This window comes from Lactuca sativa, chromosome 6 (assembly GCF_002870075.4).
Source record: "Lactuca sativa cultivar Salinas chromosome 6, Lsat_Salinas_v11, whole genome shotgun sequence".
Lineage (NCBI taxonomy): Eukaryota > Viridiplantae > Streptophyta > Magnoliopsida > Asterales > Asteraceae > Lactuca > Lactuca sativa.
In genome coordinates this window covers 168,562,508-168,589,978 of record NC_056628.2, presented here as the reverse complement: position 1 = coordinate 168,589,978, position 27,471 = coordinate 168,562,508, and the positions used below count along the sequence as shown (strand labels likewise).

Below are 27,471 nucleotides of genomic sequence, written 5' to 3'. Positions count from 1 at the left end.
AGTGTTTGTGGTTGTATTTATTTATTTTTTCTTAATTTTTTCCTCCAAAATCAAACCTATGAAATGCTAAGCTCATACGACTTTAAAAAAATCAAAGGGTAAATGACACTGTAGCCCTACAATGTTTTAGGTTTTGATCGAATCAGTCCCTTAACTTAATTTATTGTTTTTTAAGGGAATAAAATGTATGTTGACCTGTTTATTTGGTCCCCTTAACTTGGAATAACCGGTTCTATCTTCCAAACAATCGATCGAAGATGACGTGGCTTGTAAGTCAAAATTAAAGAACTGTAGAATGGAACATATAAACATACATACACCATTACTGTTCACACCGACTTATCAACTATCAAGCTTTGATCATCACGTCATGAGTTTAACCCCCCCCCCCCCCCCCCCCCCCTCTCCACTGGAAATTGTTACAACCGTTTAGCTGCTTTTGTTCTCAGACATGCTGATCTCCCCTGTTTTTTGAGCTTTTATCATTTGCTTCTGTTCGTAATAAAAGACCAAGAAATTACAACACAAATTGTCTTAATCTTCTTTCAAGCAAATAATAGCGCTACTATTTCGAAGATTTTCTATAAAACACACTTACAAACTTACCTTGATTTCAAGTTCAAAAGTAAATACAAAAAGAAACATTACAGACACACACACATGCACAACTAATACGAGAATTATGAAGTCGATAGTGCTTCAATACACAAGAAAAACATTACAGACACACCCTACTGGCACCCAATTCACCTCCGACAACCACTATCAGTACAAACTCAGAATCAAACTAACACAAACCTCATATATGCAATTCAAACCTCAAATCACAATTACAAATTAGAATATACTTAGCACAAACCTCATATGATCATATATTTGCTTAAAATATGATGAGAAAACTAATCACAAACTAAATGCTTCATCATGGAGTTTGCAATATTGATGCTGGTCTAAAGGTCGACGATGGTCAAGAGGCCGAGGAGTGTAGTGGATCCCTATGGACCCTAACACTACCTCATTAAAGATATCTCCTCCTATTGGAGAATTGTGATGCATGGATTGAGAAACAGCTTAGAGACCTAAACATCATCGATGATGGTGAACAATCAAGGGAGGCATTGAAGGCAATCTGCAACCACCGCCGCTAGTCCGACATGAAATGTGGAGGTTTCAAATGTCGCTCCATGTCGTTCGATTCTTTTTTATGTTTATGGAGGTTGGAGATATAGGAAGTGGAACACATATTTGGATTTGTTGAAGAAACAATTTTGATAGGCGGAGTTGTCGAGGGTGGAGGGAATTTTTCAGGGGAGATAATGTTCTTTTTGAGATAAGGACGATGGACCCAATCAAAGACAATAACAGAAGATAATAAATGGAGTAATAAGGTGAAAATAAGCTGGAAAACATATTTGATAATTCATTTAACGAGGTGGCAAGGGGTAACCGGTTTACCCCTTCATATTTTACAAAATGGCCAAAAAGACCCGACAAAATGGACTTTATTCCCTTAAAAAGCAAGAAATTAAGTTAAGGGACTGATTCGACCAAAACCCAAAACATTATAGGGCTACAATATCATTTACCCAAAATCAAAAAGCTTATGTGAGAATATGTTAAACATACTAGTACTTCCTATACAAATAGAAAAATTATAATGAGAAGCTCCAAGAATGATGTGTATAACAGACCTATTCATTTTAGAATAGGTAGACTTCGAATTATATATCATTTTACCTATTCCGTCGTTATTTGGCTGATACAAAAACACATTAGAAAAAGTACCTAGAAAATAGGAAATTCAGCTAACAGCACGTGGAGAGATGTTAGGCTAATCCTAGATCTTATCCGATTATGACTCATCTTCAAGACTTCAGCACAGATTATTCTCAATTGATCAGTTCTGACTTGGTCTTCAACACGCGGAAGTACCCAGATAAGTACCGCATATGCTGGTTTTACATGATGAAGGTCACAGAGACTACACTTCGAACCATGTATTTAGTGGAGACCCACGTTATATAGCCATGAGAATGATCACCTGCTGCCTCATTTGTGCGGATGAAGATCACCGAGTATGTGGCTTTCTCGTTCATCTGCGTAAAATTGATCTTGTTGGGCCTAACACTCACAGATACTCCTTTTGGTGCAACAACTTTAGCAACATACGATGTATAAGCTTCTCCAACATTTGTCACTGTCCTTGTAAATGTCTGAGGTGGTCCCAGTTTAACAGCAAACGAAGGATAATTCAGCTGGCCTTCTGGTATGCTAGATTTTGTTGAACATTTAATCGGCCGATGTGCAATGATCCCAATTTGTTCATCACTGTACCCAAGCCCACATAAGTAGGGTATGTAATCATCAGGTTGGATATCATAGATCAATCCAGGATTATTTGCCTTTGATGGGTTAACATGACCCGAACCCGTAGCAAATAGGTCAGCTGGTTGGAGTGTTTCATCTACTATTGGTGTACCTTTGAGATTAACAAGGTCTGCAGAAGTCATTATAGCCGACTTTAAAGCTGCTGGTGTCCAATTAGGATGAGTAGCTTTCAGCAGTGCTGCAACACCACTGAGATGCGGGCATGACATTGACGTTCCAGACAGCAGATCAAATGAGGGCTTTCTGCTGCTAACGCTTCCCCATGCTGCTAGAATGCTAACTCCTGGTCCAATAATGTCCGGTTTCAGAATTCCTGGGCTCACTGTATTTGGGCCTCTAGAAGAGAATGCAGCCACAAATGGAGCTAAAGGATCTCCGATTACTGTTCCTTTGAACAATAAAGATGCCATTGGTGTAAGTGTGGAGTTAATGTAAGCTTTGATCTTTTCTCCAGCTGCATAACTCACATGTGTTGCAGGGAGGACATGTTCATCGGCATTTAGGCTGAATCCTTCTTCTTCTTGATTCATCAATATCATAGCTGCACCACCTGCTTTCTTCACCACTTCTCCTTTGTCTATTCTTGCTGTCACACCTCTCTCACACAACACAACTTTTCCTTTGACATCCATACCTTCAAGTGATCCGTTGACACATAACTTTGAATCTTGTTTCTCATTAGCACCAGCGTACACGAGTGGTGAAAGTGTAGAAGAAGGGGAGCCTTTCGGCTGAAATAAAGATTCACCATCAAATTCTTTATCGTTTCCCAGTTTTGCGGTGGCTTTGATTTTCCGGTCGGTGGTGCTAGCACCAACTGTTAGAACCCACGGCGCTAGATTTGTTGCAGTGCCATTAATCGGACCGAAGTTCCCTGCTGCACAACTCACAAAGATTCCTTTCTCAACTGCAGCAAATGAAGCTATCGCGATGTTGTCGTGAAAAAAGGGCAACTTTTCCTCCAACCCAAGAGACATTGATATCACGTCAACTCCATCAGCCACTGCTGCATCAATCCCCGCTAGTATGTCACTGTCAGGGCAATCTCCATTGGAGCATACTTTGTAAATTGCCAGATGAGCATAGGGTGCCATTCCGACGGCTGTTCCACCTGCAGCACCACCGAATGCTTCTGCATTCTTAACAAATCGTCCAGCAGCTGTGCTTGCAGTATGTGTCCCATGTCCAAATTCATCTATTGGTGTCCTGCTTATATTTGAAGCCATTGCACCAATTGTAAAGGATCTTGCACCTATGAGTTTGTTGTTGCAGGTTGAGGCATTGAACTCGCACCTTCCTTTCCATTTAGAAGGTGGAGGTGGTATTCCATGGTCGCTAAATGAAGCATGATCCGGTAGAATCCCAGTGTCTAACATTCCAATGATGCTACCCTTCCCAAACTCAGATTCTTTCCAAATTCCTGATTTCTGATGCAAACCCAAGAATTTTGGGGTATGAGTCGTCTGAAGCTTCAAGATTCTTTCTTCACGAGCTGATACAAACCCATCTATTTTACTCATGGCTTCAATATCGGCATCAGTGAGTCTTGCTGCAAAACCACTGACAACATTTTGGTATGAGTAAAGTAATGGTTCCTCTTTCTCCGAGGATGCAAGACGAGTATTAAAGGGAAGAAATGATCGATGGTATGCCTTCAGATCTTCGCTGCTTATTGTAGATAGTGAAGCTACTTGTCTCTTTACATGGACTATGTAATTTTTCAAGCCAGTACTACTGACACGTGTATTTTCAGATTCAGTACCTCCTGCAGCAATGGTAACAGAGAATGTAAGGAATAGTTGGATGAAAATTAGGCGTGCGTTGATAGTCATCCGTGACAGGCGTTTACAGATCATGGAGAAGACAAGAGGGAGGTTTAGAATAATTTGCTATATATGGTTTTTTAAGAACTTTGTCTATAATTTGTACAAGGGTTTAAGTAGTTTTAGCAAATACAAATTACTTGGACATTTTAAGTTTTGGGTTGCGTTTTTGTATTTGGATCCAAAGACTTATAATAAGAAAAAGTAATTAGCTTTTGGTAGATGTAGATCTCATGGTATATTATTTAAATATATAAAACAACACATGTTCATTTTTATATATAAAGATAAGGTCAACATGGAAATGATAGTCAAATTGCTTACACAGAGAGCCAACCGACCAAAATAACCTCAATTCTATTTCCCACGACTAAAAGATTAACATCAAAGTTAAATAAGTTATCTATATCAATGCAATATGATTTGTGAAATGGGCTGATGGGCCACGAAATTATAATTGGGCTTCAAAGTAGACCTCCTTCCATGGTTCCCTATATTTAAGGCAAAATAATCCAAGTACTTAACTTTTGCCCAAATCAAGAAAACAGTCGATTAAAAACAGTGCTTGTATTCTTGCTAAGATATGAAAGTAACTTACCCCCTCCTTGTTAGAACAGTTCAAACAATGCTACTATTAAAGTAATCACTATCGTTGGTTACTTTGTAAGACTTCCCCAAAATCCAACAAGAAAGATCAAATATCATCCATTCACCCAATTAAGCCAGCCCTATCCCAAAATCCAAAAAAAAAAAAAAAAAAAAGCCAAAATCCAAATATCATCAATGAAGTAAGCTGTCTCCAACAAAATCCCCCATGTGCTATATATATTGAATTCATAAACATCAGATGAGAAATATGCTCAAATTTTTCAATAGTCATGGAGAGAAAGAGATATAACGTTTTACCAGAACTTTATATTCTATTGATTCTAACTTTCACAAGCATCTTTGACACCTCTTCTGCAAATGCCAACCAAGCAGAAACATATATTGTCAACTTAGAATCTCCTAATGGCATAGTGTTTGCTAAACCAGAAGACCAACAAAGTTGGTACCATTCTTTTTTATCATCAAGCGGTATCGGATCGAATAAAAAACCGAGCATCCTCCATGCATATCACAATGTGTTCATGGGGTTTGCAGCCAAGCTGTCTGCAGATCAAGTAAAAGCAATGGAAAGTATAGATGGATTTGTATCTGCAAGACCTGAAAGAATGTACAAGCTCCATACAACTCATACTCCCAGATTCTTGGGGTTACACCAAAATTTTGGATTCTGGAGAGGATCAAACTACGGAAAGGGAATCATAATCGGGGTTCTAGACACTGGAATCACACCGGGTCATCCTTCTTTTCATGACAAAGGAGTCCCTCCTCCTCCTCGAAAATGGAAAGGTAAATGTGAAGTTGCAGGGTGTAACAACAAGTTGATTGGTGCAAGGGATTTTACTAATAGTTCACCGCTTGATAAAGAGGGACATGGGACCCACACTTCTAGTACTGCTGCTGGAAACTTTGTGGACGGTGCTAATGTATTTGGAATGGCTAAAGGCACTGCAGTGGGAATGGCACCCCTTGCTCACGTGGCCATGTATAGAGTGTGTGATGATTTTGCTTGCTCTGAAAGTAACATCTTAGCAGCCATGGATGCAGCCATTGAAGAAGGAGTAGATGTGCTTTCACTCTCACTTGGTGGAGCTTCTGTTCCATTTTATGAAGATGGTATTGCAGTAGGTGCATTCAGTGCTATTCAAAAAGGAATCTTTGTAAGTTGTTCAGCTGGAAACTCCGGGCCTTTCAATTCAACTTTGTCAAACGAAGCTCCATGGATTCTCACAGTTGGTGCTAGTACCATTGATAGAAACATTAGAGCAACCGTTCATCTTGGAAACAAGGCTTTGTTTAATGGAGAATCTTTATTTCAACCACAAGATTTCCCTCAAAACCTTTTGCCTCTGGTTTACCCAGGTTTGACCGGTGGTCAACAGGCAGCATGGTGTGCGAAAGGATCATTAATCAACATTGATGTCAAAGGAAAAGTAGTGATATGTGATAGAGGTGGTGGCATAGCAAGAATTGAGAAAGGACAAACAGTAAAAGAGGCAGGAGGAGCTGCCATGATTCTACTTAATCAAGTCACAGATGGGGTTTCCACAGTAGCAGATGCTCATGTTCTTCCTGCATCACATGTTGGTTATGAATCCGGTGTCTCAATCAAGACATATTTGATTTCAACCCCATCTCCTGTTGCTACAATTACATTTCATGGAACTGTAATTGGGAATAAAACAGCTCCCGAGGTGGCATCTTTCTCATCCAGAGGGCCAAGCATGGCAAGCCCGGGTATCATTAAGCCCGACATTATCGCCCCTGGAGTTAGCGTTCTTGCAGCCTGGCCAGTGTCTGTTGAAAACAGCACACACACAAAATCAACATTTAACATGATTTCAGGCACATCAATGGCATGCCCTCATCTTGCTGGGATATCAGCATTGTTGAAGAGTGAACATCCTGATTGGTCTCCTGCAGCTATTAAGTCAGCAATCATGACATCAGCAGGTCAGGTAAACCTAAATGGTGACCCAGTCGAGGATGAGAGAGAGCTTCCTGCTGACATCTATGCCATAGGTTCTGGACATGTCAACCCGTCAAAAGCTAATGATCCAGGGTTGATTTTTGATATAAAACCGGATGATTACATACCTTATTTGTGTGGTTTAGGATATACAAGCAAACAAGTTGGGATCATCGTGAAGAAAACAGTTACGTGCTCAGAAGGAATAGAAGAAGCAGAACTTAACTATCCATCCTTCGCTGTTACTCTTGGAGTTGGTGATGGAAAAGCCTTTGAAAGGACAGTAACTAATGTTGGTGAAGCTAATTCAAATTACACCATAACAAGTTTTTCTATTCCAGATGGTCTATTTTTAGGTATTAGCACTACAGAGCTCAAATTCACTGAATTGAACCAAAGTTTGACATATCAAACGTTCTTCCTACGGAATAGAGATTTTGAGGTCACAACTCCATATGCGGAAGGATATATAACTTGGGGTTTTGGTAAATACTCGGTCAGGACTCCATTTTCTATCAAGTTTGTCTGAGGGGCACAACCAATTAGTGTTGTAAAGAGTCACATACGTTTTTCATGTTTTTGTTGTAATTCCGTTCTCTATCTGGTTTTTTCCTTTGATGAAGAACATGGATGTTCGTCATTAATAATACTTATGCTTTTTGTTTGTCATTAATAATACCATTCCAATGCAAGTTTGAAGGGGCGCTGATTGATTACACAAGGGATCCGAGTTCGATCCTTGCAGCCCCCAAAAGTACTAAAAGAGTGGGTATTTTTGAGATTTTAATCAAAATGGTGTTTTTGAAAAATATATTTATAAATAAGTATAATTTTAAAAATATTTATCAAATAATTTTAACTTTCATTTTTTTTAACTAATTTTTTTACTTTCTTATAGTATGTTTATTTTTTACTTTTTGTAACTTTAAGCTAATCATATTTATCAACCGATTGACTGAAATTGATACTAATGATATATACTATATTTTGACTTTGGCCGACTCTAGCCTTTCAATAGGTGATTGAAAACAAAAACAATTTCATTTTCATTTTGTGGGATGTTTCAAAATAATTAAACAATTTAAATTTCATTTTGTTTGTTAGTGTTTGTAACTTCTAAACATTGAAGTTCAATTGCTTTAATGAAATGTATTTGTGCCTTTGTGGGCTATCAAAAAATATGTTTGTAATTGTTGAATAAAAAATGTAGGCCACTGTTAGTGTCTTAGGTTTCAAATGCATTAAAGAAATTGCAAATGTGTTGGTTTTAAAATAAAATTGTCAAACTTTGATAGTAGTAATGAACTATTCAGCTCTTAATTATGATATAATTCACAGGTTTGTGAAAAGAAAATCTCCCAAGCAATGGGGTGTCAAGTCAAACAACAATCAAAAAATTGAATTTCACGTTTTACAAAAATTGACCCATAACATCAAAATCGGATCAAATTGTTTGTTGATTTTTGCAAATATTTATTGTTGGTTGAGATTTAAAAAATTGTTTGTTATAATCGGGTTTCTAAAGGAAATTGATAATTATTAACAAAAAGTTACAAAAAAGTTAAAAAAATATATTTAAAGAATATGTAAAAATAGTTAAAAACCTGAAAGTTTTTGAAAAATATAAAAATTTGAAACTATACATATTTTGTGAAAGTTTTTGAAACTATATGCTAAATATCAAATACACTCTTTTGGTAAAAAAAAAACTAAACAATCCGTCAAATTGGGTTGATTATAGAAAAACAAAAAACTTTCCAAAATTACCCTTGCATATTCAACTTCATAGAAAAGAAAAACCGTCTTGTTCACTTCGTTTTTTTCACCTCCATCATCATCATCTACCTCCTCACTGCGTTTTTTAACTTTGACTTTCATCATCGACCTGTCCATTCTGTGTTTTTTCATTTCGACATACATGATCATCATCGGCCTCTCAAAAAAATATGGTTGCGTTTAGTTACGGAAAAACAAATTTCATTTTTTGTTTTTTGTTTTCCCTTTTCAGTTTTTAGTTTTCAGTTTTCGTTTTCCGTTTTCGGTTTTCATTAGAAAATTTAGAAAACACGTTTAGTTAATACTTATTCATTTTTCATTTTCAGTTTTAAAAAATTAGAAAATATGTTTAGATGTGTATTTTTCTATCGGTTTTTATTTTTAGAAAACGTTAGCGGTGGTAGGGTAGGTGTAGGGATGATGGCGGTGGTGGGGGCAGCGGCAAGGGGCAGTGGTGGTGTTGATGATGGCGACAGTGGTAATGGTGGTGGCAGCAGGGTAATGACAAGCAGTGGTGGTGGCGGCGATAATTGTGACAGTGGTAGTGATGGCGGCGGTGGTGGTGCTAGTGATAGGGTAGTAGTGGTGATGATGGTGATGATAGATCGTTGATTGTGGTAGTGGTGTTGGGTGGGTGGGTGGGTGTGTGTGTGGGGGGGGGGGGGGGTGAGAGTTTGTGTGTGTGTGTGTGTGTTTGTGGGTATGGGTGTGGGTGTGTTTGTGGGGGTGGGTGTGTGTGTGTGTGTTTGTGGGGGTTGGTGTTTGTGTATGTATGTTTGTGGGTGTGTGTGTGTGTTTGTGGGTGCTGGTGTGTGTGTGTGTGTGTATGTTTAAGGGGGTGTGGGTGGGCGTGTGTGTTTGTGGGTGTGTGTGTGTGTGTGTGGGTGTGTGTGTGTTTGTGGGGGTTGGGGTGGGTTTGGGAGTGAGTGTAAGTAGGTAGGAGTGTGGTGGGTTGGGGGTAGTAAGATTAGGATAGGTAGAGATTGATGGGGTGAGAGTGAGTGTTTATATTTTAGAAAACTTTTAGAATTAGAAAAATATGGAAAACAATGATTATCGGTTTTCCAAAAAATTCCAACTTCTTTGTAATTTAAAAAAAAAACAGAAAATTTTTATTTTCCGTGAAAAATTTAGAAAAATAGACGAACTAAACGCATTTTCAAAATTCTCATTTTTCTTTTAAATTTTTTTCCGGAAAACGGCCCATTTTTTCGCAACTAAACGCACCCTATGTGTTTTACTTTTTCCTTCCTGCTGCTTTACTATCTCTTCCCTTCGGTCTTTCACCTTGGAGAGAATGGAATAATTCGTTAGAGAGTTGGGGCAATGTAGTATTTATCACTTTATTTGTGAAATAATTTTTGTTTGCTTAGTGTTGTTAGACTTGATTTTCCATCATTCACTTTTTTAGATTTTTGTTTCATCATAGAAAACACATCACAGAGGGTATGGAAGGGATGTTTCCCTCACTTTTTGTGGGCCACACCACCTTTTCCCTCACCTAAAACTCAATGAATGAGTGGGAAGCTCTCCTTACTATTTTTTTATATATTTTTTAAATAAAATTAATTGATATTTATGATTTAAAATTTTTAAATTAAAAACAACCAATAATTTAATTAAAAAAAGTATTTAATGAATTAAAATAAAAATTATATTAAACCTAGTATTTAAATTAGTAGAAAATTAAAAATATAAGGTCTATTTTGTAATTCTCAAAAACTATTTTTATGAAGAGAATTCAAAACTGAATGTATTCTGACATAAGACCAAAACATAGGAGCCAAATATGTAATTTCCAAAAACATTCATCTTCTTTCTGGTTAAAATCTGCAACTCAAAAAAAAAAAAAAAAACCCTCACCTCACCTCCTCCCCGCGCCTCCTTCCTACGAGCGGGAACGAGTCCCGCACACTGTTCCTGCATCACTCCGTCCGGCCTTATGTTCGTGGGAGAAGATTGTAGGATGGTTGTTGCCTACATCTTCTAGACTCGAGATGGGAGGGTCTTAGCGTGTTTAACCCAACAACGTAAACTAATTGGGGCTAAATATCCTTAAGGATCCTCCTCGTTTTATTGTTTAATCAATTTTGTTGTTTATATTTTACATACATCGGTTCTAAAAATATGCATATCCTATTTATTTGACTATAATTAGTTAAGTCAATACCATGAATGACGATCCCATTATCCACTTTTAAAAAAGATAAGCAAATGATTCATGATAGGGGTGAGCATGGTGCGGTTCGGTGCGGTTTTTGGCCAAAACCGAACCGAAAACCGCAACTTCGGTTTTTTGAAATTTATAAACCGCACCGTTCGGTTTTATGCGGTTCGGTTTTTGCGGTTTTTTAATGCGGTTTATTGCGGTTTGGTTTTTTTTTTGCGGCTTTTTGTTACTTTTTTTTTCGTTTTGCCTTTTTACTCAATCTCAAGTAACTTAGCGAGTTACTTTGACTCAAATGAGGAGTGTTAATCATTAATTGGAGATAAACCGATACCACCACCTCTTGGTTTGAAATCAAATTACATAACTACTCAATCAACATGTTTCTAATGCTTTTAATATAATATGAATTTAATATAATATTTGTTTCATAAGTACATACGATAATATCAATTAATGTATTCATAAAAATGGTACTATATCACTAGTACTCTTCATATTTGAATATTAAAAAAAAAGGTCATAAACATTATTTGTTATTGTAAATACCGCTTAATGTATGTTTAAAAATATACAATCATCCTCCGATAGATAAGATAAATATTTACATTTATAGAAATTTTAATTGTCATAAGTTCTTGGTTCTTACAAATATCAACACTTTATATATATATATATATATATATATATATATATATATATATATATATATATATATATATATATATATATATATATATATATATATATATATATATGTGCGGTGCGGTTCGGTTTTTGGCGGTTTTTGCGAGACTAGAAACCGCACCACACCGAGTATTTTCGGTTTTTGCAAAACTAAAAACTGCACCATCGGTTTTCATTTCGGTTTCGGTTTTTCGGTTTCGGTTAATGTGGTTTTTTCGGTGTTGTTGGTTTGCGCGTCGGTTTTTGCTCACCCCTAATTCACGAGGAGTTCGCTAAATCGATATCTTTCTGTCAATACAAATATGAGTAAATCATGAGTAACTGTCGGGAAATCAGAAATGAATCTATATTCATGAATCACAAGTCTATAACTTGATGCGTATGTTTAACAAACTAATATCATTCTCTTATTTATTTATATTTAAGAAGTTTTACTCCGAGTGTTATTGTTGTGAAAAATATCTACGAGGCCGTACAGAGTATGGTATGTTTCTGAGGTTTTAGTACTTGATACCCGACACTCAACATTAAATGCAGTTGACAGTGTAATGATATGATCATGAATAACAAAAGTATTATTAATGGTGAACTACCATGCTCTTCATCAATGGAAACAAGCCAGAAAGAGAGTGGAATTCAACAAAAACTTGGAAAATTTATTTGATTCTGTATCACCACGTTGGTTGTTAATTAATTCCCCTCACACAAACTTGATAGAAAATGGAGTTCTGACAGAGTATTTACCAAAACCCCAAGTGATAAATCCTTCCGCATATGGAGTTTTGACCACATACTGACTATCCCGTATGAAGTACATTTCAAATGTCACTTTTTGGTTCAATGCAGTGAACTTAAGCCCCCCAGTGCCAATACCTAAATTTAGACCATCTGGAATAGAAGAACTTGTTATGGTGTAAGTTGAATTAGCTTCACCAACATTAGTCACTGTCCTTGTAAAAGTTTTGGAATCCCCTACTCCTAAAGTAACAGCAAAGGAAGGATAGTTGAGTTGTGCTTCTGGAATTACTTTTGAGCATGTAACTCTTTTCTGCACGATGATTCCAACTTGTTTGCTTGTATATCCTAAACCACATAAATAAGGTATGTAATCATTGGGTTGTATATCAAAAATCAATCCCGGATCGCTAGCTTTTGATGGATTGACATGCCCAGAACCTATGGCAAAAATGTCAGCAGGAAGCTCTCTCTCATCCTCGATTGGGTCACCATTTAGGTTTACCTGACCTGCTGATGTCATGATTGCTGACTTAATAGCTGCAGGAGACCAATCAGGATGTTCGCTTTTCAACAATGCTGATATCCCAGCAAGATGAGGGCATGACATTGATGTGCCTGAGATCATGTTAAATGTTGAATTTGTGGTCTTGTTTTCAACAGAAACAGGCCAAGCTGCAAGAACGCTAACTCCAGGCCCAATAATGTCGGGCTTCACGATTCCTGGGCTTGCCACGCTGGGCCCTCTGGATGAGAAAGATGCAACTTCGGGAGCTGTAGTTACACCAATTACAGTTCCACGAAAGATGATGGTGGCAACAGGAGATGAGGTTGAGTTCAAATATGTCTTGATTGACACACCATCTGAATAGCCAACATGTGATGCAGGAAGAACATGAGCATCTGCTTCTGTAGAATCCCCATCGGTTACTTGATTTATGAGAATCATGGCAGCTCCTCCTGCGTCTTTTACTGTTTGTCCTTTGTCAATTCTTGCTACACCACCTCCTCGATCACAAATCACTACCTTTCCTTTGACATCAATGGATGTTAATGATCCTTTCGCACACCATGCTGCCTGTTGACCACCGGTCAAACCTGGGTAAACCAGAGGCATAAAGTTTTGAGGGAAATCTTTTGGTTGGAATAAAGATTCTCCATCAAGCAAAGCCTTGTTTCCAAGATAAACTGTTGCTCTTATGTTTCTATCCATGGTACTAGCACCAACTGTGAGAATCCATGGGGCTTCATTTGACAAAGTTGAATTGAAAGGCCCGGAGTTTCCAGCTGAACAGCTTACAAAGATTCCTTTTTGAATAGCACTGAACGCACCTACTGCAATACCATCTTCATAAAATGGAAGAGAAAGTCCACCAAGTGAGAGTGAAAGCACATCTACTCCTTCTTCAATGGCGGCATCCATGGCTGCTAAGATAGCACTATCAGAACACCCATCATCATCGCACACTTTATACATGGCCACGTGAGCAAGTGGTGCCATTCCTGCAGCAGTGCCTTTAGCCATTCCATAGACATTCGCCCCATCAACAAAGTTCCCAGCAGCTGTACTAGAAGTGTGGGTCCCATGTCCCTCATCATCAAGAGGTGAACCCGAAGCACTATCAGTAAAATCCCTTGCTCCAATCAACTTGTTGTTACACCCTGCAACTTCACATTTACCTTTCCATTTTTGAGGAGGAGGAGGGACTCCTTTGTCATCAAAAGAAGGATGACCTGGTGTAATTCCAGTGTCTAGAACCCCGATTATGATTCCCTTTCCATAGTTTGATCCTCTCCATAATCCTAGATTTTGATGCAATCCCAAGAACCTGGGAGTATGTGTTGTATGCAGCTTGTACACCCTCTCACGTCTTGCAGATATGAATCCATCCATGTTTTCCATGGCTTTTACTTGATCTGTAGACAACTTGGCTGCAAACCCAGTGAACACATTGTGATATGCATGAATCATGCTCGGTTTTTCATCCGATCCAGTGCTGCTTTCAGACAAATAAGAATTGTACCATTTTTCACGCTCTTCTGGTTTAGCAAACACAATGCTGTTAGGAGAATCTAAGTGGACAATATAGGTATCCGCTTGGTTGGAATTTGCAGAAGTGGTGTCAAAGATGTTGGTGAAAGTAAGAACCAACAAAAAAGAAAGTTCTGGTAGGAAGTTATATCTCTTCCTATCCATGATTATTGAACAATTTGAGTATACATCTTGTTGAATGTTTGTAGATTCTATATATATAGCACACAGGACGTTTTTGGATAGAGCTTTATTGATGATATTTGGCAAATGACCTTTCTTTTTTGGATTTTGGGAAAGGGCTAAGCTAAAAAAAAAGTTCTTACATAGTAAGTAGCTATGGGGATTACTTCTAAGCAGCATTGTTGGATTTGCCAACAAGGAGTAAATTAGTTTGATATAACCAAGAATAGAAGCATGATATTTAGTTGACTTTTTCTCTTAATTTTGGCTAAAGTTAAGAACTTGTATCTATTATTGAACGGATCTTCTTTAATTTTTAGGCATTGTATTAATCTGATTTACAAACAGCAGGGCCTATGCCCCCAACGACTTTTGATGGACAATAAATTTAGTCTGTTAAATTGGGCTTAATTATTCATTTTATAATAAAGGCCTTCAATTGCCTAAGAACTAAAGTAAAACAAATACAACATGCAACGAAGTCTTTTTGACTTTCAAAGTTCAAACACCGCCTAATTTACTCCTCCTGTTAGGGGTGAGCATGGTGCGATTTTAGAGCCAAACCGAACCACAAACCGCAAGGTGCGGTTTTTGCATTGTAAAAACCATTGGGTGCGATTTTTCAATGGTTCGGTTTTGCGATTTTCGAATGCGGTTTCGGTTTGTATCGGTTCGGTGTCATTTTAAATTGAGTCAAACTGGGTGCGCTTTTTTATGTTCACTGGTATGGTTTTGACATTCATTACTTGATTTGAAAATCTTTTGAAATAATAAGTATCACTGTAACCTCTCCTTTGTTTTCCATATTAATTGGAAAAATAAAGAGTATAATGACATTTTGTATTTCTATTTAAATACAAGATAAATGATTTATATATTCAGATTCGTACCATTAGTCTGCATCCCATTAATTATATTAGTCTTCCATTTCCATTTGCAGTAGCATCTTCCAACATAAACACACTACCAAATAAAATAAAATAAATAAACACACTATGAAATTCTTAGTGATTCACAAACTTGTGTGATTTCTTTTAAATGTTTTAGAATCATTTATTGTTAACCCTACGTACTTCAAATTCAACATATAATATATATATTAGTCTTTTAAATAATATACAATCGTATATAATATAATCGAGTAATTTAATGTTTATACTTTATACTCCAGCGGTGTGGTTCGGTTTTGATGGACCGGTTTCTACATAAAAACCGCATCGCACCAATAACTTCGGTTTTTGTTAAGATTAAATCCGCATTTTCGGTTTTTGTATCGGTTTCGATTTTTCAGTTGCGGTTTGTTGCGGTTTAGTCGGGTTTTTTTTTGTTGGTTTGGTTTTTGCTCACTCCTACCTCCAGTTGTATTGTCATCAAGAGTTATTCACAAAATAAGTTTAACCTTTTAACTTGATTTTTGTTTGATAATTTTAATATGTAATCCTATGTTTATTTGATTTTGGTAAATTTGACCAAATCGTCTTGGTTTATGTGGGTTTTCTTAAGTCAATTGTATTTTCTTAATAAAAAAATGTTACAACTTACAAACATACAATTGCTAAACCATTTGATCATGTTAAATATTTTACAAGTAAACATTATCGATACATCACTATTATAACATTCTATTTCATTTATTTTACTATCACTACTTTAGATTTTAAAAATGTACATGTCCACAAGTGAAAATTATTTTATATTAAGATGATATGTTATAATTAGATATATTATTTGTGGACTTTTTTCCAGTAAAGACGGCCCTTCAAATTGTAGATCATAATGAACATTTTTTTGAGAACTTTTCAGACGTATTGTAAATTATCTTTAAGTGCAACCCGTCATTTTTTTTCAGCGTGGGCCTCTGAATTCACCATTGACCCCAACTGACAGAATTCCTAGATTTGCCATTGACAACATGACTCATCAATCTTAAATTATTTGATAATAAATTTTTCTGGCATGTTTAACATTCAGTTTATAAGATTTTTCATGATGTCCATTTTCATGTTCATATCGGAATCAAGTACAACGCCCTCTTCACTCATGAAAACAAATGGTTGTTTGCTAGTCTATATGGGTTGACCTTCTTCTTCGCAAATTTCAGGCCTAACAACACGACTTTCGTTTTACTGACAAAACTGTTTCTGACCAGGGTGAAATCAACCTGCCATGCAATGAGTGTTGCCGCTGGAAGGTCGGGGAAATGGTGGGTGCTTTTGGGATTCAAATGTACATGTTGCATGGTGATAGACATAAGATTAAGAAAGCAATGATCATCTTGGCGGTGACGAATATGTTGGGGGTTTTCTTTACCTTTTTAGTTACGGAGACTAAAGAGAGATTGTTGGAGGAGATCTCCGGTGAACATGGAAGCAAATACAAGGCGGAGGCAAAGGTGAGTAATAGAGGAGATCGAGAAGTACAAACATTTGACGTTATTCCAAACGAAATGCTTGATTATCAAGAATAATGTAACATCCCAAAAATTTCAAGAAAATTTAAACTTTTAAAATCAACCCATTTAGTAATAAAGGTGTTCACAAAATCATTGTTTCCAAAACATTATTTAAAATCAGTCTCTCAAGATCCAATCGGTAGTAAAATCAAGGATGTGTACGGTCACACCTTTGTCTCGCCACAAAACATCTGAATCACCTGAAACAATAAACTGAAACTATAAGCACGAAGCTTAGTGAGTTCCCCCAAAGTACCAACACAACACATAATCATAACAATAATAGTAAACAACATACATACAGAGCCTTCACTCTGAATGGAACACCCCACCGGCCTACAGTCTACCTCGTACGCTCACAAAACCTGTAGAATGACTGGTAGATTAGGGTTTCATTCTAGCCATCAACACACCGTGTTCCAAGAGGAAACATGTCGTGTTGCCCATAATGAAACACACGTCTTTTCTTATCTAGACACACGTGTTGGTGCCTCCAACATGTCGTGTCGAATCCTCAAAAGGTGATTTATACCCAAAGTTGCTCCTCAAATTTGCGGGTGTTACAAATTATTGTATTTTTAATGTTGTTTAACCGATGCAGAAAAGGCAAGAACCGAACTGTCAGTCGATAAGATAGAAATTCAGTAAACCACAACCAAATCAGAAAGAAAATCAACATGATCGTTAAGAAATATTGATTTCTTCAATATCATGTCAATCTTGGCTCTCGGTTTGATTGTAATCTTAAGACACTTTAGGCACTTTCCTATGTTTTCAACTATTGAGAATTTCCGCTTATCACATATTTTGTTTTCAACTATTGAATTTATCTATTGCATTACCAGGTAAAATTCCTTCTCATTTCTATTTAATATTTCTTTTAATCAACTGTATAGTATAGGGATGAAAGTCGGTCCAAACCAGACCTAGAAAACCCGGAACCATTTAGCAGGATATTGTATCGGAAACCTGATTGGTATATAGGAACCGGTTCCAGTTCGGTTCCGGGTAAGTACGAGGTAAAGTGGATCTAGAACCGGATAACCTGGAAACATCAAAGTGGGTCAGATGGGACCGGGTCAAGTGACTCTATAACTGAAAAAGATTTTTTCGTAATTACTTTGTTGGTTGAATTTTGAAAATTTCCAGCTTTTATATCCCGATTTCGGAGACTATATTGAATATTAAACTAAAAATGATAAAATTGTAAAAAACTAATGATAATCCGACTTCAAACGAATTAGATAAACATGTTTTAAAATTTCATTGAATACAAAATACAAAAAAAAAAAGAAAAAAAAGAAAAAAAAAACAGAAATTTTCCAACTTTGATATTTCAACTTTAGGGGACTACAAGTCAATAAAATATGAAACCAAAAATGACAAAATTATAGTTGAAAATCATGTAAAAACTATAAACTACACTCTGAAAAAAAAATCATGCCAATCTGATTTCAAACGAATAAGATATGCATGTTTTAAAATTTTGTACAAAAACTCGTTCTGGTTCTTAAACCTGGTATACGCTGACGCGAAGGACACAAAACCAGGATTACCCGGAACCCGGATAAAGTCATTATTTAAACCCAGAACCCGAACTTGTTCTACATATTCCGATTCTAACAGTTTCGGTTTTGGTCTAGTTTTCTGGTTTTAAATCTCATCCCTATTACGTTCTACCATAATCTTCTTCTTTCTCTCTAAAAGAAGTAGCCGCCACCACCACCTTCAGCCACCGTCATTAACCTGCACAACACTGCCTAAAGAAATCATTTCCATCACCTTGTTTTTCAACTTTAAAAAAATTGAAAAATATGTTCTTGTTTTATTTCAAAGTTGAGCAAAATTTCACCAGGTCCTAATTCTTTAGTAGCTTTTGCAAGCTCATATGCTCAACATTCACCAGTTAAACAAAAATAGTTTGGTAAAAGTGAAAAGTATGTTTTTTTTTACATTTGGTAATTATCGGTGAAGGAATGTAATGTAAGTACGTTGCTATAATGAGTAAAGAATTGTATGTACATTGGTGTTTTCTGTAAAGAAAATGTAAGTAAGTTGATATTATGAGTTAGTAAAAGAAAAATGAACTTCTACACTCCATAACTCTGCATATGTCAAAACCAAAATGTCATATCTTCATTTGATTCCTAAATGAAACTAAAATAGTAAAATGTAACATTCAACTTAAATAAAGCCACAAAATGAAAACAAAATATCGATTTTAAAACTTGAAAATCTGACCCAAAACAAACAAAACTGATGTGGATCAACAACATAGAGTACACCAATGAAAAGCATCCATCAAATCTTTCAAAACTTCTTTCTTTTCTTGTTTTGACCAGAATCACTGTTTCTAAACCCTTTAAAATCATTAGTAGTTTCAGCAGTGTTTTGTTTCTTCATTCCTTTCTTTCCACCAAACCCATACTTTGAATCCCTAAACTCCCTACTCTTCCTCTTTCCATTCCCATTTCCATTCCCTCCTTTTTGCTCTTTCCCTTTCCCTTTTCCACCTGACCTATCCCATGGTGACACCCCTTGTCTCTTATTCTTCTTAAATGTATCTGATTCCTTTCCTCCTTCAAATGGCAAACCCATGTCACCATCTTTCTTCTCAGCAAACCCACTTTGTTGTCTTTGTTTCCTCCATTTCTTAACAGATTCAATCTCATCTTTCTTCTGTTTCACCCTCTCTTTCTGTTTCACAGCTTGTACTTCTTTAGCCTTCTTTTTATTATCCCTCATCTTTCTTCTTTCTTCAGCTTCTTCCATTCTTCTCTTTTCAGATAAAAGTCTTCCCTTGATTTTCTCCATGTGGGAATCGGTTTTCACCATTTCAGCATAGTAGTCTGTGGGGCGAAGGAATGGGAGGCCCATGGTTTGGAATTTCAGAAAGGCTTCACGTGTACCTTCTAGTGCTTGAGTGTAGAATGCCAGCTCACGTGCCAGGTCATCATTGACATCTACTTCTTGTTCTTGTTGGATGTCTAGTGATAGTTTGTTGATCCAGTCAATGTCTTCAGGCCAGGTGATGTCATTAAGTTTATCGAGTAGACCTTCTTTGTTGTATATGGAGGTTTTTGAAGGTTCTGATAATTTTATATCTTCATCTCCTTCTGACTCTGATTCTGATTCAGAATCTGTTTCTTGTTCCGATTCAGAAGCCTCCACATCGAGATCTTCAGGTAACAATTCTGGTGTGGGCTTTTTTATGGCCATCTAGTAATCTGTTAAGAAATATCATTCAACAAATCTTTTGTGAGTATACCACAAGTTCAAACTAGAAACAAGCATTCCAGCTACCAAATTTCCTATCGACCGACATTCTAACAGTTACAAAACATAATTAACAGCAACAGACAGGTCATTATCGAGTAAATCCTTAATGCATAAATTTCCATAATAAAAACATAAAGTCTGTAATTTTTTACGATTATCTGATGAAAAATTACATGATTATTCAGGTTTCTCGCTAATCTGAGAACACCAAACTTGCGAAATCATACATGTAATGGACATCTGCATAGAAAACAGGAGTCCGACTATTTGACATCAAACTACCTGGATAAGTGATGATATTCGTAGACAGATGATGTAGAGAACTAACCTTGAAAAGGGCGAGACGGATGTGTGGATGTATAAACCCTAAACCCTCAAAGAACGCAGTGTATGTTTCGCTGACGATTGTCTATGTTATATATAGGCCCAGAAATAAAGCCCATAGAAATGACATTGAAGTATTTGAGTCCATTAAACTAAACCTCATAATCGTTGTATAATCGTTGTGCGCTGCTGCTTATCGGCCTTATATATACATAGACCCAACGTCTGGAATAAAGCCCATAAAAATGACCCACTATTTGGCTTAATAAGCATTAAGAAAAAAAAGAAAAAACAGTCCACTAGAAAGAGGTGTACAAACCGGTTTTTTTCCGAACCGGTTCGGTTCAAGTCAACAAAGTCAACATCGGTTCACCCTTAAACCGGTTCGGTTTCAAACTGGTTCACCATCAAATTTATCCGATCCTATACAAGCCGGTTCGGTTTATTGCAAACCGGTTCACTTCAAACCGAATCATCTTAAACCGGTTCTTCGAACATGTTAAAAAAAACCGGCAGAAATTGTATATTTTTTTGATTGTTTGTTTTGTTTTTTGGGATATTATAGGTTACATAATAAAAAAAAACATCTTCAAACATCTCGAAAAACCGGTTCATAATTGGTTCAAAAACCGGTTCATAATCGGTCCAAAACCAGTTTGGAAGTCCGATTCATTGTAAATCGGTTCGAAACCTGTCCTGTTGTTCGGAAATACGAATTGGTTCAAACCGCCGGTTCGGTTCGGCATCAGATCGGTTCTAGCTTGGACCGGTTCAGATGTGAACCGGTTTTCGGCTCGGACACTGGTTCGGATCGTGAACCGGTTTTTTTGTGCACCACTAACTAGAATAGTGTCTTGAAAAAGGATTTACCAATTCCTTATATTCTTTTATAAATAACTTACCAAAACATGTTAACCAACTTAGTAAATAACAAAATAAACGGCCTCAAGAGCATTTTTGTAATTTAATATAATGGTTGTTAGAATTTGCTGGTTAGAAATTGTTAGTTAGAAGGTTTCGGGTTGATTTGTTGTATATATGTAGCTTGTTATTCATTTTTTAATCAATTAATGAGAAGTTTTCCATTGAATCATGGTTCTTTGATCTTGTTCATCAATTTTATTATGTTTTTTAAAACTTCTTCGATTCTTCCTTGATCATTCTTTTTTTCAGTTGATTCATTGCAATGAAAGAAATTCATGCTCTTAACACCAATGATTCATCTATAATTCCTGTTTCAAGCCTATATTATCTAGGATCTTAAGATAATCCTAGTTTGCTTCTTGTATCCAATGTCATCAATGGTGTTGGATTCGCTGCTGGAAAAGATCAATGGTGATTGATCTATCTACAAAGAACAAATGAGTGTTTGTTGATGGCTCTATTATTCAACCTGCAGCTGCAACTAATTCTCAAAATTATTCATAATGGTATCGTGTGAATTCTATGCTTTGTTGATGGCTTTTGAACTCGTTGCACAAAAACATTGATGATATCATTTTATTTTTTCAATCTGCTTCTAGTAATCTTGATAGAAATCAACCAAATGTATGAGCAAACAAGCGGTGCTTCGATCTATCAAATTCAGCAAAAACTTGACTCAATTTCTTAAAGTTCTAACAATTTTCAAACCTATTATACAAAATTGATGAATTATAGGGATGAGATGTGAATGGTTCAAGAATTTCTTGCTAGTTATTGTGGTACTGCTTCTAAGGTAAAAAAATCTCTTGAAGATCAATGTTTGGTTCAGCTTCTTATGGGTTTAAATGATTCATATGATGAAGCCTTTTCCCTCTTTGTCTACTGCTCATGTTTTAATCATTAAAGAAAAACATCAACGTGAGATCAATATATTTCCTATCATTAATCATGATGTTATTGCAATGAGTGCTTCTGTTGATCAACTAGATTCATTTTGCAATAAATTATTGACATGCAATCACTATAAGAAATCAGGACACGCCAAAGTAAAATGTTATCGGTTAATCGGTTTTTCTGCAAATTTCAAGTTTACAAAAGGATATAAGGATGATCATCAATCTATATTTCAAAGTGCTAATGTTGCTTTTAATTCTATTTTATCTCTAAACATCACCAATGAACAATACCAAAAACTTTTGCAAATGTTTAAAAACCATTCAAATAATTTATCTGCTTCCACAAGTCATGTTAATGCTTCTATGCTTCATAGAGCTATGAATTCTCAAGGCAATCGTTTCTCATTCTTTTATTTTTGTGCCAATGTTCTTAAATATGTTCATCTTCTTCATACACATAGTTCTTGGATCATTGACATTGGTGTTACTGATCATATGTGATCTAACAAAGATTTTTTTTTCCATTCCATGACAAAACTTCATCAATTTCACTTTATTGGGCTTCCTAATGGAAATGATACTTCTTTATCTTATACATGACAAGTTCAAATTTATGATTCCATTATTCTTCATGATGTTTTATATGTTCCCACCTTCAAATACAATTTGGTATCTATGACTAAATTGACAAAATAGTTAAATACCTTTGTCATCTTTACTGATGAGAACTGTCTTCTGCAGGACCCCTCATTGAAGAGTAACTTTGCTTTGGGGATTCTTGGAACTAAAATAAATGATTTGTATGTTTTTGAACATGAACATATAAAACATAATCTATCATTCAATCTTTTAGTCTTTTCATCTTTTTCAAATTCTAAATCATTTGTAATGAGTGCTAATGCACAAAATGATGCTTTGAAATGACACATTCATCATGGTTATGCTTCTGTTGATACTCTTCATAATCTTTTTTTGATACCTTCAACTATGCATAATTCGCATATTAAATCATGTATGATTTTTTCAAAAGAAAAACAACACAAATTACTATTTCCAAATAGTCAAACTCTAAAAGCTTCATTTGATCTAGTTCACATTGATGTTTGGGAACCATACAAGTACAAACCTCATGATGGTTTTAAATATTTTATCACAATTATGGATGATTATATCAGAATCACATGGATTCATTTACTTTCACATAAGGTTTATGTTTTCCCTTGTTAAAGATTTTGTACAACTTGTTAAAACCCAATATAATATAAACATCAAGCAATCAAAACTGATAATGCTATAGAATTGGAATCAAGTCATGAAGCAGTTGGATTTTTTTCAATTAAATGGAATCATACATCAAAAATCCACTCCTCATACATCACAATAGAATGGTATAGTGTAAAGAAAACATAAACATATCCTAGAGATTTCAAGAGCTCTATTCTTTCAATTGGGCATTTGAATTACATATTGGGGTGAATCTATCAAAGCTTTAATTCATATCATTAAGAGATTGCTTTCTCAAGTTTTGCACAAAGCTTCTCCATATAATATGTTATATGGGACAAATCCATCTTTAATATAACTTCATTCCTTTGGTTGTTTATCCTTTGTTTCAATTACTTATGTTGGAAGAGATAAGTTTATGCCTAGAGTCGATCTATTTATCTTTATTGGGTACTCTTTTGCACAAAAAACATATGTTGTTCTCAATATTGTTTCAAATAATAACTTTGTATCAAGAGACATCAAATTCATTCTTTTTTTGATCGTTATTTTGGATAATTAACCGAACAGATCTTGAATAACTTATTGTCAGTTTTCCAATAGCAGCCCAGACGACTAACAATCCTTAAAATGAAGATTCGAGAGTGATCGATTGTTCGACAATATCGGAGATGGATGTCGGGGTTGAGTATGGTGTTATCGAAGATGATGATCTGGATGCCTACCCCATGATGCTTTGGTCTGACAAACGTGATGCATGCAGTGTCATTCTGAAATGTTAGTAACCCAAGCCATATTAAAAAAGCTTTGACACCGTATCCTATAAACTCATTCCTAGTGGTGGAGAAAGTGTACAGAACTTGAATAATTGTAATGCCTTTTTTTACTTCTGGATTAACTAAATTATCACAGTCAACAAAAAGAATTAAATGGTGCTTTGACACTGTCTCCCATGTGTTATGTAAAACCTTGTCAGTACTATTCTTTTTGTGGCTAAACAATTGTAAACAACTCAATTTTTAGGAACGTGTAGCTTTAACAATTCTTTTCCATATATTTCTTGTACTTTAATCTTGTATTTAGAACTTTGTATTCTTGAAATTACTTATTTTGAAGCCAAAGGTGCACCCTTATGAAGCATGTATGTTTTTTTACTAAAAATTTTTATTGGCTTTATGGAATTCACAACTACAACTATTAGGCCTCTATTTTTTTGGCTTTGATGCACAAAGTTTTATTTTCGATGCAAAAATGGTTTTGAGGAGGGTATATTATATATTACACGTAAAAGAACACATAATATATCAGGATGTGGGGGTAAGATTTGTGTTTTTTATGACCCCTTAAATCCTAGTTTTTGCTTGAATTTCCACTTTTGTACCAAAATACATTCAAGGAAAAAAAGTGTTAATAGCAAGAATTTTGAAGTGCCATAAAAAATACAATAATAGAGATCTTGAAGCATGAAAAATTATTTAGAAACATAACTTTTTCAATGGGGGGGGGGGGTTGAGATCTTGATGTGAATAGTGTTGAATCTGCGGAGATCGTTGTATGAATGATGTTAGAACGCACAAGGCAACGACTATTTTGCTAATGGTCCCACGGATGTCGCTCCATGATGAAACCTAAAAAATCACCATGGGGCTGATCAAGTCGAGATCTCGTATATGTGCTTGGATGCCGCTAGTGATCCCTGATGTGATTCATATTACAATCATAAATGAGATCGTTAGAGTCGCCTCAAGACTTGCGTCCCGGGAGCGGCCACCAATGATCAAGTTAGTATCGATACGATATATGGATCAGATCCTTCGAGCAGAAGGAAAGCAACTATATGTATGTATGATGTGTATAAGAGAGATTTTGAGCTTACCCCGAGTTGTATGTGATAGGTATATATATAGTTGGAAGTACCTTTTTCTTGGAGAGGAAGCTTAACAACTGTACTTGAGATGATTTAGATGATTGGTATACCTTTAGTCTTGGGAAGAAGCAAAACGTATTATTGAACCAAACCATCAGTAGAAGATCGAATCAAACCTGAATAGAGGAACCAAACCATCAACAGAAAGCTGAATCGAACCTAAATGACAGAGCCAAACCATCAACAAAAGACCAAACCGAACCTGAACGGCTGAACCGAACCATTAGCAGAAGACCGAACAAAACCTGGTTGGCAGAACCATATTTAGCCGCACAACGTACGCCTGAACCTGAAAAAAGGTCTGATAAGATGTATACATCATCAATTTTCACTAAGAAGGTTATTAGATAAATATTATTCAATGCTTAAAGTTGGTTAAAAACATTTTAAGATTGATGCTAATGGATGAATATGAGTTAACTTACTCTCTGTTGAAAACTCTTTAAGACTGATTCTTATAATGATTGATGTAGCTTCTAGTACATCTCAATGAATTATTCTTTGTGAGTTTATTTTAATTTTTTGACTCTATTACTTATTTGGGTATAACATTATATTTTAATATGTTATTACAATGCGAGGTTGTCAGCCCCTTTTATTTCTTAAATCCTAACTCCATCTTTGCAAACTTGTTAAATGTATTCACATGTTATCATTGTCACCGGCTATCTCAGATAAAAATGATAACATATAAACATAACAAGTTTGATGGTCAATTGTTTACAAAAAAAAAGTTACCTAAATATAAACAAAATGAAATTGTACTATTTACTTTAAAAATAGGGGTATCTTAAAAAAAACTACAATCTTAAACAAACCCTATGTCATCAATGGCTAATCAACTTACAATCATATTTTTTTGTTTGATGATATAATTATTAATTTTTTTATTTTTAGTTCAATTATTTAAGTTATATAACATTTTTTTATTGTTTATTTTTATTTTTATGAATTTGAGATTATTTTTTTTTAACATTTTGGCATATTTTCGAATACATTTTTTGACATTTAGTTCATTTACATAATCTTTTTTATTCGTTTGACGTTTTTTTTTCGAAAATAGTTACTTTTATTTTTGATGTTTTATTTATTTATATAAATACAATATAATAAAAACGTGTTAGACTTGTTAGTTTTTATTTGGGGAAAACAAGTGAATAAAAAGGGTAAATGTCATATTAATCCAACAAACTTTTCACATTTGTCCGATTTAGTCACCAAAGTTATTTTCTGTGCAATAGGTCACTAAACTTGTTGGTAACCTGTTAATTACACCATTTTACCTGATTTTATAAGTTGCCAAGTTTAACTTGCCATTTTACTTTGATCTACGTCACTTCAAAATCATTTTCTCCTTCTTTCCTTTCCTCTCTACACATCTAATTGCATTCTTCGTTCTTTCCTCTAATCACACACATTTGTGTGTGTAATTTCTCAAACCCCATCTCCATTTCTCTTCAATTTCACCATGGTAAGTGATCAAAAGATGACGATGAAGATCAATATAAAGAAATCATCCACTATTCCTCCTTCAGAACCCATTGCAGGGAGATTGGATAGAGATGAGATCAACAAAATCATGATTAACTGTAACATAGAGGGAGTTCTATTCATAGAGGCGGAGTTGGATTCCACGTTGGATACGTTTGGCGAGTTCACGTCATCACCAGAATCTGCCACCTTACTCCGAGTATTGATTACCCTGATGACATTTCTTCCTATCCACTATTTTTTGCACCTGTATATCATCTATCCCTTATTTATCTTAGATTTCTTCGCAACAGTAAAAATAATCTTTTGGATTTGACTCTTATTTGAATTTGGAATTAACAATTGAGAATTGAGGATGATTTTTTCTGTGTATAGAAATGGAGGGGATACCCTTTTCGAATTTTTTGTTATTGTTATTGGTTGTGATAAAAATATTGTTGTACGTTTGAAGGGTTGGAGATGAAGAAAGGGTGTTAATGGTGACTTTTTCAGGAGCGTGTTGTTTGGAAGATACTTTTGCTAGTAAAGGATATTTTCTATGTAAATTTTTATCTGTAGAAGTTGAAAGGGAAATCATGATGGTGGTTG

The 27,471-nt window shown here is 35.6% G+C and overlaps 4 protein-coding genes across 6 annotated transcripts; 1 reads left to right on the top strand and 3 right to left on the bottom strand.

The window, feature by feature from the left end:
* Positions 1 to 1,694: 1,694 nt before the first annotated feature.
* Positions 1,695 to 4,244, bottom strand: LOC111895375 (subtilisin-like protease 4). The gene has a single exon (XM_023891459.3). The coding sequence runs from the start codon at positions 4,242 to 4,244 to the stop codon at positions 1,959 to 1,961; it is 2,286 nt and encodes a 761-aa protein (XP_023747227.1). The 3' UTR covers positions 1,695 to 1,958.
* A 378-nt stretch (positions 4,245 to 4,622) lies between these two features.
* LOC111895366 (subtilisin-like protease) lies at positions 4,623 to 7,428 on the top strand. The gene has a single exon (XM_023891452.3). It carries the CDS (start codon positions 5,090 to 5,092, stop codon positions 7,313 to 7,315), a length of 2,226 nt encoding a protein of 741 aa, XP_023747220.1. The 5' UTR covers positions 4,623 to 5,089; the 3' UTR covers positions 7,316 to 7,428.
* Positions 7,429 to 11,970: 4,542 nt separating this feature from the next.
* On the bottom strand, positions 11,971 to 14,512 carry LOC111895337 (subtilisin-like protease). The gene has a single exon (XM_023891420.3). The coding sequence runs from the start codon at positions 14,346 to 14,348 to the stop codon at positions 12,117 to 12,119; it is 2,232 nt and encodes a 743-aa protein (XP_023747188.1). The 5' UTR covers positions 14,349 to 14,512; the 3' UTR covers positions 11,971 to 12,116.
* A 4,420-nt stretch (positions 14,513 to 18,932) lies between these two features.
* On the bottom strand, positions 18,933 to 20,556 carry LOC111895348 (probable rRNA-processing protein EBP2 homolog). 3 transcript variants are annotated; one of them, XM_023891432.3, is made up of 2 exons: positions 20,426 to 20,556; positions 18,933 to 20,045 (listed from the first exon to the last, which is right to left on the bottom strand). In XM_023891432.3, the coding sequence occupies exon 2, from the start codon at positions 20,035 to 20,037 to the stop codon at positions 19,129 to 19,131; it is 909 nt and encodes a 302-aa protein (XP_023747200.1). In that variant the 5' UTR covers positions 20,038 to 20,045; positions 20,426 to 20,556; the 3' UTR covers positions 18,933 to 19,128. The 3 variants fall into 3 exon arrangements, with proteins under 3 accessions (XP_023747200.1, XP_023747213.1, XP_023747205.1); XM_023891445.3 differs by lacking the exon at positions 20,426 to 20,556 and adding an exon at positions 20,380 to 20,404; XM_023891437.3 differs by lacking the exon at positions 20,426 to 20,556 and adding an exon at positions 20,271 to 20,293.
* Positions 20,557 to 27,471: the final 6,915 nt, after the last annotated feature.